The 19,037-nt window shown below is 58.1% G+C and overlaps 1 protein-coding gene across 1 annotated transcript in view; it reads right to left on the bottom strand.

Moving 5' to 3' along the window:
- Positions 1-2,136: 2,136 nt before the first annotated feature.
- The window catches only part of TBCD (tubulin folding cofactor D), a 146,953-nt gene continuing 130,052 nt past the window's right edge, over positions 2,137-19,037 (bottom strand). The window contains exons 28-39 of the mRNA XM_010856553.1: positions 17,400-17,518; positions 16,077-16,168; positions 15,263-15,403; positions 14,262-14,345; positions 13,611-13,769; positions 13,391-13,529; positions 12,125-12,246; positions 10,210-10,287; positions 7,751-7,840; positions 7,268-7,355; positions 6,232-6,338; positions 2,137-4,337 (exon numbers count right to left, since the gene is read on the bottom strand). Coding sequence (XP_010854855.1) covers positions 4,178-4,337; positions 6,232-6,338; positions 7,268-7,355; positions 7,751-7,840; positions 10,210-10,287; positions 12,125-12,246; positions 13,391-13,529; positions 13,611-13,769; positions 14,262-14,345; positions 15,263-15,403; positions 16,077-16,168; positions 17,400-17,518 — 1,379 coding nt within the window. The 3' untranslated portion in view covers positions 2,137-4,177. The remainder of the gene's footprint in view (positions 4,338-6,231; positions 6,339-7,267; positions 7,356-7,750; positions 7,841-10,209; positions 10,288-12,124; positions 12,247-13,390; positions 13,530-13,610; positions 13,770-14,261; positions 14,346-15,262; positions 15,404-16,076; positions 16,169-17,399; positions 17,519-19,037) is intronic.

Raw genomic sequence — 19,037 nt, 5'->3', positions numbered from 1 at the left:
TCTCAGCAGGGAATTTTATTAAATGGGGGTTGGGGATGAGGACAGAAGCACCGACAGGCCAGGGCACTCAGGCGCAGGACGCACGTGAGGAGATGCCACCTCCAGGTAACAGACACCGGGTCCCTCACACACACCAGCCAGGCTGCCATCCGTCTGCATCTTATCTGTCAACCGTGCCCGGGCTCCTCCTCCTGGCCAGGCAGGCGCGAGTTCGCTTCCGGGCCCGGCCTCAGCGGACAGCAGGCTGTGGGGGACACGGGACAGGGCCAGCCAGTCAGTGCTGTCTTCCCAGCCACCCCTGCGCCCCATTTCTTGCGGAAACTGCATCTGTGCCACTTCCCCGAACATGCCGGGAGCCCTCTGGCCGACACCACCTCTGCACAGCGAGCGGGTGTGGAGGGTGACTGTCCTGTCCCCACCGCTTCACCCATCTTAACAACATTTTCCTAATAATGTTGAAAGCGCGTTTCCTTAGGAAGCCGGTGGTGTGCTTGGCCATCACATGAGGAGACAGAATCAACACTCATCTGGCCACCCTGTCACCAGCAGCATCACCTGGGACCGACTGGGCTGCCCCTGCCCCACACCCGAGGGGGCCTGCAGGCCCCAGAGAAGGCAAGGGCCGTACACTTGTATGGAAGGTGGGGGTGGGGGAGACTTCGCCTCAGGAATAACTGCCACAGAGAGGAGAAACGGAGAGTTAAGAGCACAGTGAACCGAAGGGCAATGAAGGGAGAGGTGGCCGAATGGAAGGCACGCCACGGCCACCTGGGCCCTGGGCAGCGAGGGCAGCACAGCTGAGCCCCCCGCGCGGTGCCCCATTCTGAGTGCAGTACATCAGGAAGGAACGCCACCGCCGAGCAGCCCCTAACAGAACAGCAGGAAAACTGCAGGAAGTTAACAGAAGGGGAAGCGAGATGGTAAAAACGTCATTAACCACTGCCAACGATGACAAGGAAGGAAAGAAACGACTGAAAAGAAATCGGCAAACCAACCCAATAAAGCCAAAATCACACATTAAATGCAAGTGGAGAAAACACTCGAGCTACCAACAATGGTTGAACTGGATTAAAAGGAGGTAAGACCTATCTACTGTTTATAAGAAACTCAAATATAAGAACATACAGAAATTGGAAGTGAAATAACGAAAAGAGATATACTACATAAACACTAAGCAAAAACTCCGCTGTGGCGCTTGACATCACACCAAGGAGACTTAAAGCACGAGGCATCACAGATAAACGAGAATGTTCCCACCGATGTCAATCCGCCAGGAAGACGCCACAGACTTTAAAACCTACAGGCACCTGTAGTGAGTGAAAGCGGCTCAGTCGTGTCTGACTCTTTGCCAACCCTGTTGACTGTGTAGCCCTTCTCTGTCCACGGGTTTCTCCGGGCACGAATACTGGCGTTACGGGTAGACCATCCCTTCTCCAGGGGATCTTAACAACCCGGGAATCAATCCAGAGTCTCCTGCATTGCACGTGGATTTTTTACCAGCTGAGCTACAGGGAACACAGCTTCAAATGCATCACAGAAGTTGAGAAAACTGAAAAAGACAAACTGAGATTTTTCTCAATGATCAACAAAATGGCAACAAAGTACAGTCATACACAGACTGAAAACCAGTCACCTTTCTCAGCCCCCAGCCCAAAGCTGGGAAACAGAAAAGATCTAGAAGACAAACTTAAATGGTGACTGACGAACAGCTGGTGGCTGAGCGTGGCCGGGCACAAGGATGAGAACCCTGGCGGCCTCTCCAAGGAGCTCACACTCCCGCGTGGTTCCCGAGGACCAGGACCAGGAGCGGCTCGGCTTCGGACCTGCTGCTGCAGCAGATCCCTCACACTCCGGTCACCTCACGCCTGTTCCCCTAAGAGGCTGGCCCTCAACAAAAACACTGGAGAAGGCAGTGGCACCCCACTCCAGTACTCTTGCCTGGAAAATCCCATGGGTGGAGGAGCCTGGTTGGCTGCAGTCCATGGGGTCGCTGAGGGTCGGACACGACTGAGTGACTTCACTTTGACTTTTCACTTTCATGCATTGGAGAAGGAAATGGCAACCCACTCCAGTGTTCTTGCCTAGAGAATCCCAGGGACGGAGGAGCCTGGTGGGCTGCCGTCTATGGGGTCACACAGAGCCGGACACGACTGAAGCAACTTAGCAGCAGCAGCAACAAAAACATACCAAATACAAAAAGGCAAGAGAAAGCAGTCTGAAGAGACAGTGCAGATGTGAGAAGCAGACTCAGAAACGGCAGAGATACTGCAACTATCAGACCAGGAGCCGGACACAACTAGGATCAGCACACCAAGGGCTCTGGTGGGCACCACGGAGGCCACGCAGGGACGGACGTCACCAAGCAGGGACAGAGGGGCCACCAGCACTGCGGGTCAAACAGGTGCCTCCAGAGGGCGCCTCCTAAGGCCAGATGGGGCCAAGGACACGATCAGTGAGCTTGCAGACAGGTCAACAGAAGCTTCCTAAACTGAAAGGCAAAGAGAAACAAAAATGGGGTGGGGGGGTGGAAAATCCAAGAACTGTGGGGCAATTACAAAAGACAGGAACATCTCTGCTCCAAAAACCATGAAACACTGAGGGGTCCACGGATGGACACACCGTGTTCTCCGTCAAGAGACTCGGAGCAGAGACGCCACTTCTCACCTAATGGACCTTCAGGCTGCGGGCAACCTCGGCCAAACTCCCAACAAGCCTATCCTACAGGTGTGGTGCAAACCCAAGGGCTGGGAAGAGAAGACGACCACGAAGCAAAAAGAACCATGAGGCTGAGATAACTGGGCACCAGGACCCACTGTGAGACTGCAGAGCCCTCCCTGCATCTTGAGGCCTGCATCCGGCGCTGTAAGCTGGCTGGCTCATGGAGGGACGACGATCCGAGAACGGAGCCACGCGTGTGGCCTGATGCCACCACGCAGCCAGGAGGAGCTGATCAGGCAGATCGTAGTCCAAACGTAGAAAGTAATACAGTAAAGCTCTTAGGAAAAAGACTGTCAACCCTACAGGAGGTCGAAATACCCAAACAGGACCCTGTTAAGTCTAAGGACGAGAAGGTCATCCCTGGAGGAGGAGACATTTGCGGGACACACGTCCAGAAAAAGGACCCTGAAGACAAAAGTATAGAAGGACGGACAACCTGGAGAGAACACAAAAGGTCTGACACGCAAGGAACGACAATGTCCCAACACCTCAGATCTCAGAAAAAGTGGTCACGTTCCCATCACCAGGGAAACCAGGGAGCGCCCATCACAGACGCCACACAGCCTTGAGCGCGAGCAGGGAGCACCGTCGCGCTGGAGTCTGCTTCAGCACTGCCCGCCTGAGTCCTCGGCCCGGCGAGTCCACCGGAAACGGGCACTGGTGCTCCGGCAGCCTGAGGCGCTCGCCTGGGGTGGCCAGGGCAAACACTGGGGTGCCTGGAGACCTAGAGCTTCGACACCACGCTCTCCTGCACACATGTCCTTCCTCAACAGCCTCTCCAGAGCAGGGTTCGTGCCCAAGGTCAGAGGGACACAGCTGTTGGGGACAGGAGGAGGGCACGGCCCTCCCCAGGACCCCAGCCCAAGCTGCTGCGACCCACCTCCGCTCCTGCAGGACCCACAGACTGAAAAGAAATAGAGCCCTGATCCTCTCCAGGAACACACACAACAGTCTCAAGTCTCCCAATGACACAGAAGCTGCAAGAGCAGCCTGGAGCCCTCAGTGTCAGAAAACCGCAGCAACGAGGCACACGCGCCACGGAGGACGGCGGCCTCGGCGGGCGGACGGCAGCCGGCCCTGGGGGGACAAAGGCCCGGGGGGCAGTGGAAACAGCGGAAGGCTGCTGTGCTGCTCCGAGGGCGGGAGACGGGTGCTCAGCGGGCCAGGCCTGGGTGCTGCTGCTCCACAGGACACATGTGAGACATGCCTGGCGGAAGAGTGTGGGGCGGGGGGAGCAGCAGCAGGAACACCGCCATCGCTCAGGACGGCTCCAGGGCTCAGGGTGGGCCCATCTGGTGGGACGGGGGGCAGGTGGGAGAGGAGAGTGTGGGCCTCGGCTCTGCCGCCATCCCACAGTCCTGCTCTGCTGCCTCCTGGGATCCTGAAAGGGTTTGACATGGAACGTGCGGCAGGCAGCTCATCCTGGAATGTTCTAGACCCTGGGACTCAGAACAGGAGCTCATGGAGCTGTGTTTGGAGGTCTCACAAGGAAGGGACCCCAGGTCCCCCAGGTGGCCTGAGGGGCAGGTGATACCTTGGGAACCAGCTGCGGTCTAGGCACGCCCAGGAGGTCACACAGGCGGTTCCGCTGGGCTCTCACGACCGGGAGCTCGGCGTCCCTGGGGAGGAGAAGGCAGGGAGCACCGTCAGCCGTGGGGACAGTCCACGCAGGTAAATCTGCCAAGATCTTGTCGGGTGTGCAGAAACCCCAACGCCAGAGATGAGGTAGAAATCAGGGAAAAGGATGCCTCACCCGCACTCACACAAGGCCTTGCTCCTGAATGCTTTCTCAGGGAGCCCCGCGAGGGGCCCTTGGCCCCCAAAGAGCCCCACCCAGGGGCCAGAGGCAGGAAACACCAAGACAGCAGGGAGATGGGGGCTAGGGCACAGATGGGTTTTATTTGACTTTGAAAGCTGTTACAACTTTCATTAAAAATAAAAATTATATTTAGCAGCACCATAAAGAAAACTGGGCATGTTTTTCTTTTGTTATAAGAAAAAAAAGTTATCCATAAATCCTCTGGAATTTTTTAGCAAAGGAATTGGGAACGCGCCCCGTCTGCCCTGAACTGTGAGAAGAGGAAGGCAGGTGTGGGAGCTCAAGGGGACCCCGGGGCCCACCGGGCGCTGGTGGCTTCACGTCACCCTCCCTTCACAGTCCTTCTCAAGCATGGAGGACACGCCTCTGTGCTGTTATCACTGACATCGCAGACAAGCGTGCCCTGTCCAGCGGCTCGCAGAGCAGAGGTGTCCCGTCTCCTGGGGCCATGCTTTCTGCTCTGGAATTTTTGTCACGGGGGCTGCAGCATGTTTACCAGAACGCCCTCCTCCTGGAGGCAGGGGTCTCCCAAGGAAACCTCAACGAGGCCCTAAAACCCGAGGCCCTGCCCTGTCCTTCGGGGCAGCTGGGCCGCCAGGTGGGGGCGGGAGCTGCATCGATGCTCAGTCTCCGTGCGCAGGGCTTGGCCCTGCAGGAACGTCACTGTTTTGAGGGAGGGCCACGTGAGGACATGATGCATGTCCCTCCCTCGTAAGCAGGGTGACCTGACCTGGACGGAACCCGGTCCTGGGGGCCTCACTGCTGCTGCCTGAGCAACCTCTGAACTTTGGTTCTGTGCCCAAAATGGGGACGAGGAACGTGGTCACCTTGAAGAAGTACGTGCAAATGCCCAAGGGTGCGCATACGTGTGAGCGGTGCCTGGAGCGGGACAAGCGTCACCCCCCATCATCCTGCACTGCTGCCCGCTGGACTCTGCTCGTGGGCCACCCCTTCCCTGCTTCTCCATCAGCACCTCCTTGCCCCACTCAACACCCCTTTCAAACCTATCATCCAAACCCATCAAGAGTCAAGGAGCCAACAGAGATGGCAGGAACTGTGCTTAAAACAACCCTGGAGCCCTGACCTGGAACGAGGGGTGGCCCTGGGCACCAGGAGGGAAGTGAGTGTCTGGGGTGGGAAGGAGACATTCCCCACGGAGGGAGACACTGCCCGCCACGCCACACCACGCCTCCCTGCACTTCTGACACCATAGTTCAGGGGGCGGGAGCTGCCATTCTCAAGTGATTTCAACCCCAATAAACTGCAGAAAGGGCACCCAGAGCCATGACACGATCAATGGAAAAGTGGCCACAAAAAAATAAGTTAGGCTCTAACCAATCAGTGCTCGGAACAACCCAACTTTTCACTTTAAAAAAATGGTATTTGGTAAAAAATAATTTCACTTTGAGGATCTTCCAACCCAAACACCCCAGGAGCAGGAGGCACCCTCTCCTTCCTCATCCTCTTGGGTGGGAGGAAGTGAGCCTGCGCAACAGAAACGCAGACACGTGGGTGAGGAGGGGTCGGCCAGACACCACTGCCGCCTCGTAACCCAGAGCTGAGCCGAGGGCTGGAGCCCCTCTTTCCTCTAACCTCTGGAGGGTTTTGGGAGAGACCACGACACGCTCTGGGGGTCCCACTCGCTGAGGTGCCGCACCCGCCGCGCTCCCAGGAGAAGGCTGGGCCACACTCACCAGGCCGTGCTGCTGAGCACAGCCATGACCTCGTCTAGGACCGCGGTGGGCACCACGTCATAGGTCAGCACCATCTCATACACCTGGCTGGCCGTGTTCTTCCGGATCTGGTGGGACGGAGAGCAGAGCTGATGGGACCCTGGCTGGGAGCAGGGATGGGGGCCAGGCAGCTCCTAAGGGCCCAGAGTCCCGGGAAACCAGGAAAGGCTGGCTGGGCAGACAGCTAAGAGGAGCTGACCTCTCCCCACTCACGATTCCATGGCCACAACCGCCATGGCCACCCCGCGCCCCCCAGTGGCCCTTATCAGGAGGAGGCCGCACAGCTTCCAACATGCCCTTGCTGAAACGCTGCGCTAAACCCTGCCCCTGATCAGAGCAGTCCTCTCACCTGTTTTCTCGTCTAGCTGTGCCTGGTGGGGACTTACTTCATGGAACAGGTGCCCTCAGAACCCCCAGGCCCACCCCCGAGGTCCTGGCCAGCAGCTCAGGGCCTGGAACCTGCATTTCTGATCACGGGGAAAGGGGCATCCAGTGGCCCCACTAGGAAGATGTCACACTGGGGTATCTCTTCTGCCAAAGGAAGAGAAGACTGCCTAGGAACCTGACTCTGGGGTGGGGGCTGTGGGGCAGGTGCTGCCCCAGGTGGGGGTAAAGCCACTCAGCTTGGGCCTTCCAGAAGCCTCAGAACCAGAGCCCGCAGGACACTGATAGGCTAAACGCCTATTCTCAATGGGGCACCCAGGTGCACCTGTGGCCAGGATTCCAGGGGGCAGGGGTCCCCCTGAGTGTGGGCGTTTCCCTGCACCCGGGCCCATTGCCTGGAGCCCCAGGGGAACATCAGGACCTGCCTCCAGAGGCAGGGGCCAAGCTCAGCCATCACACGGCAGCTGCTGCAGCCACCAGGCACAGGACGCCCCGCCCACCGTGACGAGGCCCCGCCCACCATGACGAGGCCCGCCCTCCACTGAGGGCCGCCCACACCAACACCAGGAAGCATCAGCACCCCCAGCACTGATGTGGGGGCCGGGACACTCACCACAGGGAAGGGGTGGCAGAGCAGGAGGAAGAGCTGCAGGAGGACCTTCCTCCTCACGTCTCCGGGGAACTGCACCAGCCCACAGAACCTGCGGGGACCCCACACTCCAGTGAGTGACCCACGACACCCCACACCTTCGCTTCCCGGCGGGGGAGGGGACCCAGGTGCTGTCTGTGAGGACCCCCAGGCCTCAGGGCCGTCTCCCTGCGGGGAGGCAGCCTAGATTCAACATCCACTTTCTCTCTGTCGGTGGGGGCATCCATACCTCCACGGTCGGGATCAAGTCTTGTTCTATGACAAGGCTCCCTGACCCAGTGCCCACTGACCTGCCTAGGAGGCTGGCCCAAGGGTGGGCAGGGTGTGGCAGAGCCCCCCCAGCTCCGCCAGGAACACGGAAGCATCAGAACGAACATCCCCAAGCCTGTGCTCAGCTGCTGGGCCGGCCTCTCCCCTTCCCGCCTGAATAAGCTCCTTGGAACTCACACCGCGATGCTGGACCGCAGTTTCTGGACGTCTTTGGATTTCTTGATCTCTTCCTTACAAAGCGCGAGCAGCTTCACACAGAAGGGGTGACTGAAAGGAAAGGACAAGGCCTGGAGGTGGGCTTCTGGGGAGCATCTGCCGATGGCACCCCCAAAGACAACTGCCCCCTGGGGATGCACGCCAGGGCACCCAGCTGGCCCCTTTGCAAGTGCAGCAGGGGACAGAGCCCCACTGTCCCGTCCTCGACAAGCCACCTTCCCCACACACTTCCCTGTCCCACGGCCCCGCAACAGGAGGGCAGGCCACGCCCTGGTGGGGCCTCGAAGTAACAGGAACACCCAGAACCCCCACCCCACTGCACACCTAGCCGACGTGTGCCATGGCAGCACCAGGCTCAACCCAGGATCAAGGAAAACGACCGCACCGTGACTGGGTCCCAGGACTCCTGCGTCCAGGTTCTTGGAGGGTCAAGGAGGGACCAGGGGCGCCCCCCACCCAGTTCTGCTTGACCGAGGAGAACGTGAGGCCATGGCGACCACGACCAGCGTGGGTCCCCATGAGAGGAACATGCTCCTCTCCGGCAGAGCCGCGACCCCAGGCCGGTTCTGGACGCTGAGGTCCCTTCTGTTCTCAGCCTATGTGGTTGCTCCCCAACTCTCCTTCTTCCTGGTGTGCCTGCCCCAGCCACTTGTCTACTCCTGCCCTCCCGTGACCTCGTGAGATCACACACCGCCTGTTTACTGAGGACTTTCTACTGAGTTCCAGCCTTGATGATCCATCTCCTCTGGACGAGATCTATAAGCACCTTAAACCAAACCTTTCTGCTGTGAACCGAATGGTCACATCTACTACGTTGAAGTTCTAACTTGGAACGTGAGGGCATTAGGAGGTGGGGCCTTGGGAGGCTGACGAGGAGCCCATAGGGGATCAGTGGGCTAAGAGAAGACGTGGTCTCTAGGTGGTCTCTCTGCCACCTGAAGACACGGGAAGACCACGTCCCTCTGCTGAACTTGGACATCCAACCTTCAGCACTGGGAGGAATGAGTTTCTGGTGTTCAACCACCCGGGCTGTGGTATTTGTTACAGCATCCTGATCTGCTTGGAGAGCCTTCCAACTCGACCCCCAGGCCTCTCTGGTCCACGCCTGCTCCATCCAGCCTTCCTGTCTGAGAACCACTGTGCCCTCCCAGGGGCCTGCCCAGGAGCCCACAGTCCTCCTCGGCTGCCTCGTGCCCACACACCCACAGAGATCTGCTGGCAAGCTGCTCCTCTCCAGCACCAGCAGCCACGAACCCCCAGCTGGAGATGAGCCTGACAACCTGGAACGCTGCTTTCTCCTACCATTTCAGTCTGAAAATTTTCAAAGCAGGAAAATAGGTTAAGATCTGAAACAGAACGCTTGGCAAGTCCAGCCGTGCAATATACACAGGATCACATGGCACAGCCCGTGCACGCACAGGCCACCGCTCCAACAGCAGGCGTAAGAGACACGCTGGGCTGCACCACCAGCGAATTAAAGGAGAAACCCTTCGATGTTAAAAGAGCACTTGAGAGTCTCAGCAAAGGCAGAGCAACAGGGACCAACCAGATCCACTCCCGCCTGGAGGAAGTGACAGTGAACAAGACTCAAGACGGCAGAGTGCAAAGGACGGGACCACCGAGGCCTGAGTGGCAAAGGGGGCGAGCCTGCAGCTGCCTAGCTTCCTGCCTGTGGAGGGGGTGTGGCGGGCACACAGAGGGGACTGGCGCAAAACCCGGTGCCACTCTTTTTCAAATTGCAGGCCAGAGGCCTTGAGAGATTTGCCCGAACCCTGCTCAGCACAAGGATGCTGCCCTGGCTGTGGAAGAACCCCCAGAAATGTGACCCTCAACGACTGTTACCATCAGCCTAGGGGGGGCTCTGAGATCAAGTGACCGAGAGCAGAGACCTCAGAAGTGGGAGAAAATGAACCCCAGATGCCAGAGCTGCAGACGGGGAGGCTGGCGCAGCGGCTGCAATGCTCCGTGCTCGGCAGCTGAGCAGCCTGAACCCAGTGGAGAGGGAAGTGGCCTCGTGTCCACTCCCTGTGCCCACCCCCGCCGGCCTCCCAGTGGCCCCGCTGTGTCTGAGATGGGCTCTTCACCTGGCCCAGGTCTCAGCACCGTGACCATCACAGGCCCTCTGTGATCCCGTTCACCATCCAATCCACCGTCCACAGTGGTGCTGACTGCAGGCCCCCGTCAGGGGCAACGCCCCACCTGCTCCGTGTCCCAAACAGACAGCAGGAGCCCCCAACCCCCACGGGAGCAGCCGATGTTCTTGGTGGCTCTTAGAGTGTGTATAAAAGCTGACCCTGAACATACCAGGAAACTATCTCCCAGAAGCCTGATCTCTGGATCTGATCAACGGTTCTCTGAAAGGTGAGCCCGAGGCTGAACCACTGAGGCAGCACTGAACACAGAGCACAGGGAGCACTCACTTCTCCTGGGCGGTGAAGATGTCGAAGCACCCGTTGGCCAGCATCTGGTCCAGCGTCTTGAGCAGCGGCACGGACACCCTGGGGGGAAGGCAAGTGTGAGATGCCAGGTGTCAGAACAGCGGAAGGGCAGACCCACGCACGCGGGAAACTCAGTGCCACTGCCTCGCGGGCCTCCCTGGACGGCCAACAGCTCAGCCCCAACCAAACTCCTGGCAGGACGTGCAGGAAACGACAAGCCAGTCCTGAGGCTCATGTGCAGACACCAAGGATGAAGACAAGCCCACGCAGCGACGGGAAGAAAGCGCGGGCCTGGAGAGCTAGCACCGCAGAGCCCAAGTATCAAAACCGTGGGATCCTGGTGTGAAGACAAGCAAATACATCCAGGAACAGAAGAGCCCCAGGCTGGACCACACACCCACCATTTCTGAGAATGACGCAAAAGCAACGCAGTGGGAAGTCCAGTCTTTTGCACACGTGGAGCACCGGGGCGTCAACAGGCAAAACCGGGACACAGGCCTGGACCTGTAGTCGCATCACACAGAAACCAACCCCACTCAGACCTGAGGTCTGAGCGGAACACTCAAACTACGAAACTTCTAGGAGAAAACGTTAAGAGACAGTCGTGGAGCCTTCAGTCAGGCAGAAATTTCTTAGATAATGACACAAAAAATACAATTCATAAAAGAACAAGGATACAAACAAGTTTATCAAAGTACAAAATGTTTCTCCTTAACAGAGAGACTGTTAGGAGTGTGGAAGACAAGCTAGAGACTGGGAGGAAACGTGCAAATCACATCTCACAGAGGACTCGTCCAACATTGTAAGGAAACCTCAAACTCCAGCAGCATGTTAAAAATAAGCACCCAGTTAAAAAAAAAAGTCAGAAGATCCGAGAGACACCTGACCAAAGAGGCTCTGCAGACAGCCCACGAGTGCCCAAGAAGAGGCCCGGCACCCTCAATCAGCAGGGGAGGCAAATCACAGCCACAACGAGACACCGCACCCCGTCAGATCAGCTGAAGTGAAAGGGCCGACCAGGCCAGCTGTGGTGAGGCTGGGGGCACCCAGATTTCTCAGTGACAGAAAGCAGATCAGTGGTTGCCTTGGGGCGTGGGGGGCCGACGAGGGGGTGGGGGCGGGGGGTCGAGGAGGCAAACTGGGGGTGACAGGTGTGCCTGACCGCTTCATGGTTGTCGGCACGAGTCAGAACTTCTCAGACTGCACTCTTTACGTGCCTCTCGTTAGGTCATGGTTGTCGGCATGAGCCAGAACTTCTCAGACTGCACTCTTTACGTGCCTCTCGTTAGGTGTCACCCATGCCTCGGAGCAGAGCGCTCTGGGTCGAGTTCCTGTTCATTCAGACTGTCTGGCTCCCAGGACTAGGGCCTGTGTGAGGGGCATGCAGTCCAGCCAGAGTGACTGGTACCCGGCTGCCCTGGGCCAGCCGAGCACCGAGTCCAGGAACAGCCCTCTGAGAAGGTGCACGAAACATCCCCAAGTCTGCAAGTCAGGGCTTTGGGGTCTACACTCCATCTTCTTGGAAAAGCAGTTAACAAAATGCTACAGCAAAAACGATGAGAAGACCGGTTGCTTTCCAATCCTGGTGGTCACGGTTGTGCGTGAGCCACGTGTTGGAACAGCGGCCATGACGTGCAGGCAGGCACGACCGGGAAGCACCCAGGCCAGAGCCGGACAAGCTCTTCTGGGATCACAGCCTCTGGCACTTTACTTCCAACATACACAGCCGCCTCAGAGTGCAGGCTCTGAGGGGCCTGGGAGGTGACGGCCAGACCCGGGGACGCGTGCTTGGGTCACACTCTTGCCTGGCTGTGCCTACCTTACCTCCCCACAAAATCCTGCTGGGCAGTGAGACCCTGGGGGTCTGAGAAATCACTGTGACGATACCAGCGCTCACCTGTCGTTCAGAAGGTTATCCTCAAAGACCTGCAGAAGGGTCCCGCCGAAGTCCTCCAGGGCCGCCGGGTCGTTCTGAATCTCCTTCATGTACTCAAAGAGGCCCTGTGTTGAGTACCTGACCTGCCACACAGAGAAGCGTTCTCGTAAGAAGGACAAGACCACCCTGCTCCCAGCTCTCCCTCCCCGGGCTGCCTGTGTGACAGACTTTCGTCTGCTGCACAGCATGGGGATCCAGCAGAGGCTGTCCAGGCCAGGCGTGAGGAGCCCATCATGGGCGTGTAGACACCCATATCAGGGAGATAGTTCTGGAGGCAACCCAAGCCCTCACACACTGTCACCAAATTTGTAAGAAGCACCACTTAGATGCCTGGCATCTGGGCAACCACTGCTGCTGGGGAGCAAAAGCAAAGGCACCTCCCCTCAGGATAACAACAAACCCCATCACACAACCAACACCCAACAGGTGAGTCCTCAGGGAGGAGTCAGCAGAGCAGGAGAGCAGATGCAGGCCTCCCTCCGACAGCAGACACCAGCTCGTGAAACAGAGTGCAGGACAGTGGGCGATGATTATTAAAGAAAATGCAATCATGAGATGAATGTGCAAGGAAAAAGCACAAGAACGCTTCAGATCAAACCGAATGTTTGGTAATGAAATATACAATTTCTGAAACACCAAACATTCATGAGTTTGAGCAAGCTCCAGCAGACAGTGAAGGACAGAGGAGCCTGGCGTGCTGCAGTCCGTGGGGGTCACAAAGAGTCAGACACAAGTGAGGACTGAACAGCAATGACAAAATATTCAACCGTGGGAGGGAAAAGGCAGGCTACACAAAACTGCAGACACTGGAGTAACTTAACAGGAGCATGAAGGCGGAGAGGACGGACAGTAGGCAGCAATTAGGGGGCAGACACCTTTCCAGAAGTGATGAAGCCCACAAACCCACTGAATCGGGGCCAAGGGAGGGATGAGAGGCGGGGGCAGAGTCACACAGGGGCGACAACAGAGTAGAACAGACAATGAACCACCAACAGAACACACAAGCAGTGGACAGGGACCTAGAGAGACCGGCTGGGGAAGCAAGGGGCCCTCACTGTGCGGGGGCATGAATCCAGACCCGAACAAAAGCCAGGGAGCTGGCCGCTGAGCTCCTGCCTCATGTGCCGTCAGGTCAGGGGAATACCACCCGCCCACCCCCAGAGGGTCCCGAAGGAAGGAAGGAGGCAGCGCTCCCTCACAGGGACGCCCACCCAGGCGCCTGCTCACCGTGGACTCGGTCAGGCCACCCACGGACACGGCCAGCCCCAGCAGCACGTGGTAGCGGTAGGCAGGCAGCCCCAGGAGGCGGGCCATGCGCGGGAAGGCCTGGGAGGGCGCGCCCCAGTTCACGGAGGCCACGGCGGCCCTGCAAGACAGGAGCAAGAGCTGGAGGCGCTGCCCCATGGGGAGCAGGGCTGTCCCCCCGCCCTGGAGCAGGGCCCAGCACCTGGGGAAGAGCCTCTCCAGCTCCGGCCGGGCGGGCACGTGGGGGATGGCAGGGCTGTCGGCGTGCAGCAGCGCCAGGAACACGCGAGCCGCGTGTGCACGGAACCGGTCGATCTTCTCACTCGCCTGCTGGGCTAAGCAGCACATGAGCTGTTGGCAGCTGCAGACCAGAGTGCAGGGTTAGCGCGTCTGGAACCGGAGAGTGGGCACCTGGGCCAACCTGGCGGCGGGTGGGATGGGACCTGACGCCTCAGAAGCCCGCGCGGGAGGTCTGGAGTGGAAGCAGTGGGCCTGACATGACCATGGGCTCCAAGAAGGGGAAGAGATGGAGGAAGGGGCATCTGCAGCCAGAGGAACTGAGCTGGGGGCTGCTGGGGAAGCCAGCCCGGGTCTCCTCAGGGGCCTGGACAAGAGCAATGGAGGGGGCATGGTGACCCCAAGCTGGCAAGGTGCCCAGAGGCAGCCCGGTGCCCAGGGCACCAACAGAGCACAGGATGGCCAGTCTCCAGCGGCACAGGGGCCCTGAGGTCAGGAGCTGGCTGTCCTCCAACAGGCCTGAACCCCAGGAGAGGCTGAGCCAGGGGCAGGGGCCCTGGTGTCAGGAGGGAGGGCCTGGGCTGCCCCTCTCCCCACACAGGGAGAACAGACTCACAGGGGGGCCTCGATCAGCTCTGGCTGGTTCCGACCCAGCAGGAGAGTCAGGTCCATCAGACTGGTCATGGCTGCCTCGCGGACCCTGCAGAGACACGGAGGGGCTGAGGAGCTGGCCTACTGCCCCAGGTGCTACGTGACCATCAGCCACTCGGCAGGGCCTGGCGCCCTCAACCCGGGACAAAAAACACGCAGGAGGCTCGACAAAGGCTGCTCGCAGCCCTTCTCTGAGGATGCTTCCCTCACATATTACCTCAGAAACACCTGACACCCAAAGACAAATGGCCAGGGCCCAGAAAACTCTCCAATAGTGCACAGAGAAATAGCGCTGGTTCCCCCTGAACCTTTAAGCACAGAACATACCCACTCTACAAAGTCGGTTTGTTTTTTCCTCCTGGCAAAAAAACTTTTAAAGGCTTTTTGAGGGATAAATGTATGTAGAACAGCTCCTGTTTGCTGGTCTAACTCCAGAGTAAGAGCACCATTTCAAACTTGGGACAAAGAACACTCAGTCCAGCTGGGCAATGGGGACCACAAACAGCTCCACATTACCAGGGTCAGCAGGGACTACACACCCGGGGCATCCACCCTCCCGCCAAGGAGAGAGCACCACCCAGGAGGTAGCATGCACCATCACGCGGTCAGAAGATCAGACCCTGAGCAGCCGCCTACACCAGGCGAGATGGAGACCATGGCTCTGCATTTGAGGCAGGCCCGCTGCCTGCTGCAGAGCCGTCAGCGCCCTCTGGAAGGACGAAGCAGAACCAGAGCATCCTCAGTGTCCAGGATCCGCTCGAGAGCCACACGGCACAAAAAGAACCAGGAAGACGGGCCCCATGTCCCGGGCAGACGTGAGCCCCGGCTACAGGCAGAGCACCATCGCCCACACTGCCCTGGGGATCAAGAGCCCAGCCAGGGTCAGAGCAGCGACATGGACCACCTCTGGCCTTGGTGGGACACTCATGAGAAGAGCAGGGGACGAGGACAGCACGAGCGCCTCACCAGGCGCCCACGTCCCCGCGGCTGTCGGTGGTGTAATCCTTCAGACAGTCCAGCAGCGTGCAGTAAATCTGGGAGACATTCTCTCTGCACACAGCTTCGTCCGGAGGCCCTTCTGCCCGCACACCGACAGTCTGGCAAATCCTAAAATTAAAAACGTGTGAAACCCAGCTAACGTCTGAGAATCCCATGCAAGCTCTCCTGCCGTTCTTGTCGTTTTGGCTGGATGTGTCTTTCCTGCCAGGATGCCCTCAGAACAGACCCATAACCTCAGAAGCAGACTCATAATGCTCCTGCACTAATGCAATGCTGAATGACACGTCGCCAAGCCACATTTCTAGCGTCTACAGTTTTAGGGTGCACTGGGGGCTGGCTGTGGCTGGCCCCTCCTACCCCGCCATCCTACAGAAGGCACTCCACAGGGCTTGTCAGAGAAAGGGCAACCCCTCCCGACGTGCATGTGTGTGACTAACGTCAGCATTCCCTCCACACAGGCAACCGGGGGGCCACGGTCACGAGCAGATAACTCAGCCCCAGTTCCTGAGCAGGCCCACTGTCCCCAAAACACAGAGGTAAGTGCACTATGGGTTTCATTATTCATTATGACAAAACCGTAATGATCCTCTATGAGTTGGCATGTTCTCAGACAGTCCTCTGTAAAGAGAAGAAACTAGAAAATAAAAATGTTTGCCTCAAAGTAGATTCGGCCCCTGACCCACGGGTATTCTCACACAAACTGCTGTGAACATCCCTTCATGCTCGGTCGCTGGCTTTTGAGAGGACAGTGACTTTGGAGAGAAAAACCAGCAGGGCTCACCTAGAGATGGCCTTCAAGGCATCCCGCCTGGCCTCAGCAAAGCTCACGTCCTTGGGAGAAATGTGGGTAACGGCCCTCAGGCCTGCTAGAACCTGAAAAGCAAAGGCAGAACTGTGGGCCTGAAGATGCACGTACGTGCACGCAGGTGGAGGCCTGGCCTGGCACCCTGTGCCCGGAACACAGCACAGCATGGCTGGCGGCCTGTCCGGGTAGACCACATGCTCTGGAGCACACACAGAGCCCGAGTGGGGCAGAATAGACCACATGCTCTGGAGCACACACAGAGCCCGAGTGGGGCAGAGGCGCCTCCAGCACTTCCCACGGCTGGCTCCTAACGACCCTCCCACCCACGCCCCCATCACTGGCACTCAGGCCATCTCTGCCAGTCTGCCTCCTCCCTCCAGGACAAGACCCTGCACCCAAGGCCAGCCATTCCCTCCCGCTCCCTGCTTGGAAAGTGCCCAGCTGCTCACATCTTCACCAGTTACTCTGGAAATGACAGTTCCATTCTAAATGCCAGGTGCTTCAAATAGAAAAGCCCCCGGGCAGGGTTTGGATGGTCTGCTCCCCATCTTGATACCTAAGCTGGTCTGGTGCCTTGGATCCCAAGGTGTCAGGGGCAGGGGAAGGCGACACAGGTGAGGGGCACACGTGTGCCAGGCACCTGGCCACAGTGACACCTGGGAGGTGGGCCGCCAGGACCACGACTGACGTTTGAGTCGAGGGAAAGGGGAGCACAAAGGGAAGAGCTGGGTGGGCTGAGGCCGGCAGGGTCTCCTAGGTCTGACTCTGGCACCCACTCTCCCAGGGAGCTCAGGAGCCGAGTCAGGGTATGAGGGGAGCTGATGGATCACCCTGAAAGGAGACAGGCCGAGGATCATGGAACTCAAGGGCAAGCAGAACCCTGCCCCCCAGCCATGCCAGAGCATAGGACCCCGTGTTGGGGAGAAAAGGCCCCTCCCCAGGAGGAGTTCTGGGGTGGGAGGCCTGGGACCCTTCACGTGGCCACGGGGGCAGCCTTCCCAGATGAGGCCGGAGACATTTGCTCCTAATGCAGAAAAGGCTGGATGGCACGCCACAGGCAAGGAAAGGCTGGGGGTGTTTCCACGGAGGCCGAGGCTCCCTCCTCAGCCAAGGAGTCAGCTCCCCCAAGCCTCCTCAGCTAGACTGCTCACCAGGCTCTCACAGACCACTCACTGCCCTGGGTGTTCCCCTCCCCTTCCTTACGGATGCACACGCTGGCCTGCAGGAACCCCTTCGGCCTACATACCCCGCTCGTGGGTCCGGCCCCACACGGCCCCCGCCGTGCTAGGCCAGCCTCACCTGCCGGAGCCGGCCCTTCAGAAAGAAGGCCGGCAGGGCGCCCAAGGCCAGGGCACAGCCACAGCGAGTCATTTCCTCGGGGCTCTGGAGTTCAGCGAGATACAGCTTCACCAGCTCCTCTGAAAAGAAAGGACCAGAGCATGACCACTGTTGTCCATTATCCACAAGACACACTCCCCAAGTACAGTCCAGAAGATGAGCAAACAGTGGCTGAAGGAAGGAGGGGCGACTTAGACGCCTAGAGCAGACGTGTTTTCAAAGCAGCGTAAATCAGCCAGATTGAAGAAAAGAGGTTTTCAGTAGGTGGTTTTAAGATTTTCATAAGCAATTTTAATACACAATTTCACTCTTGAGAAAATAAAGCCAACAGTTTTACCAGTAGTCAACATGGTGGAAACTTCTGTTTTTTATTCACTAAGAACACAAATGCTTTCCTCAGATGATGAGGATACTTCCTCAAAGACCGAGAGCAAATGTGGTCCCAAGTGGGACCCCCAGGGCTAGGTGCTCAGGCACAGCAGGGGTGCAGGGGCCGCTCCGCACGAGACACCCACGGCCAGTCGGGCAGAAACGGGCAGTGCAGTCAGTCAGACTGAGAGAGCACAGGGCTGGGAAAGCAGACCTTCCCACACGGGAGAGGCCAGTCATGGGAACTGGAGAGCAACCGAAACAGAGGTTTGACAGGGAGACACAGGACAGGCTGGTAAAGAATCCGCCTACAATGTGGGGACCTGGGTTTAACCCCCAGGCTGGGAAGGCCTCCTGGAGAAGGGAAAGGCTACCTACCCACTCCAGTGTTCTGGCCTGGAGAATTCCATAGATTATACAGTCCACGGGGTTGCAAAGAGTCGGACACGGACTGAGTGACTTTCACTTTCACAGGAAAAGGGGCCCTGAAGCTATTCAAGAATTCAAGGAGGTCAAGTGGAAAACAGCTCTGTTCTCTGGAAAGGCAGCTCCGAAGTCGAGGAAGGCCGGACGCCCTTGCTCTGCACCCACCACAACCGAAGAGGCGGTGCCACCACCGCTTACACTTCAACACAGCAAGGCTTCTGTAACGTGTGTGTGAAAGCCTCCGTCCTCATACATTAGGGTGGGGGAAACGAATTCCACTTGCACGGACACCTTTGGCGGAACTTACGATAACACACTTCAGCTGAAAATCCTCTTTCTAGACGTGGAGTCTGCAGACACAGAGGGCCAACTGTGCTGGCTCTTTAGGTAGAACTGCGTGTGGTACGAGAACACAGTATAACGTCACTAACTCAGAAAGTCTATCAGGATCAGATGACAAAGTATTTTCTAACTTTTGGAAAAATTCCCAAAAAGTAGATTTAGACTACTGCATCCATGATTCCAGATGTACAAGCTGGATTTTAAAAAGGCAGCGGATCAGATCAGATCAGTCGCTCAGTCGTGTCCGACTCTCTGCGACCCCATGAATCGCAGCACGCCAGGCCTCCCTGTCCGTCACCAGCTCCCGGAGTTCACTCAAACTCATGTCCATCGAGTCGGTGATGCCATCCAGCCATCTCATCCTGTCGTTCCCTTCTCCTCCTGCCTCCAATCCCTCCCAGCATCAGGGTCTTTCCCAATGAGTCAACTCTTCTCATGAGGTGGCCAAAGTACTGGAGCTGT

This window comes from Bison bison, unplaced genomic scaffold (genome assembly GCF_000754665.1).
Source record: "Bison bison bison isolate TAMUID 2011002044 unplaced genomic scaffold, Bison_UMD1.0 scf7180017864371, whole genome shotgun sequence".
Taxonomy (NCBI): domain Eukaryota; kingdom Metazoa; phylum Chordata; class Mammalia; order Artiodactyla; family Bovidae; genus Bison; species Bison bison.
This window is presented reverse-complemented; position numbering and strand designations above follow the sequence as displayed.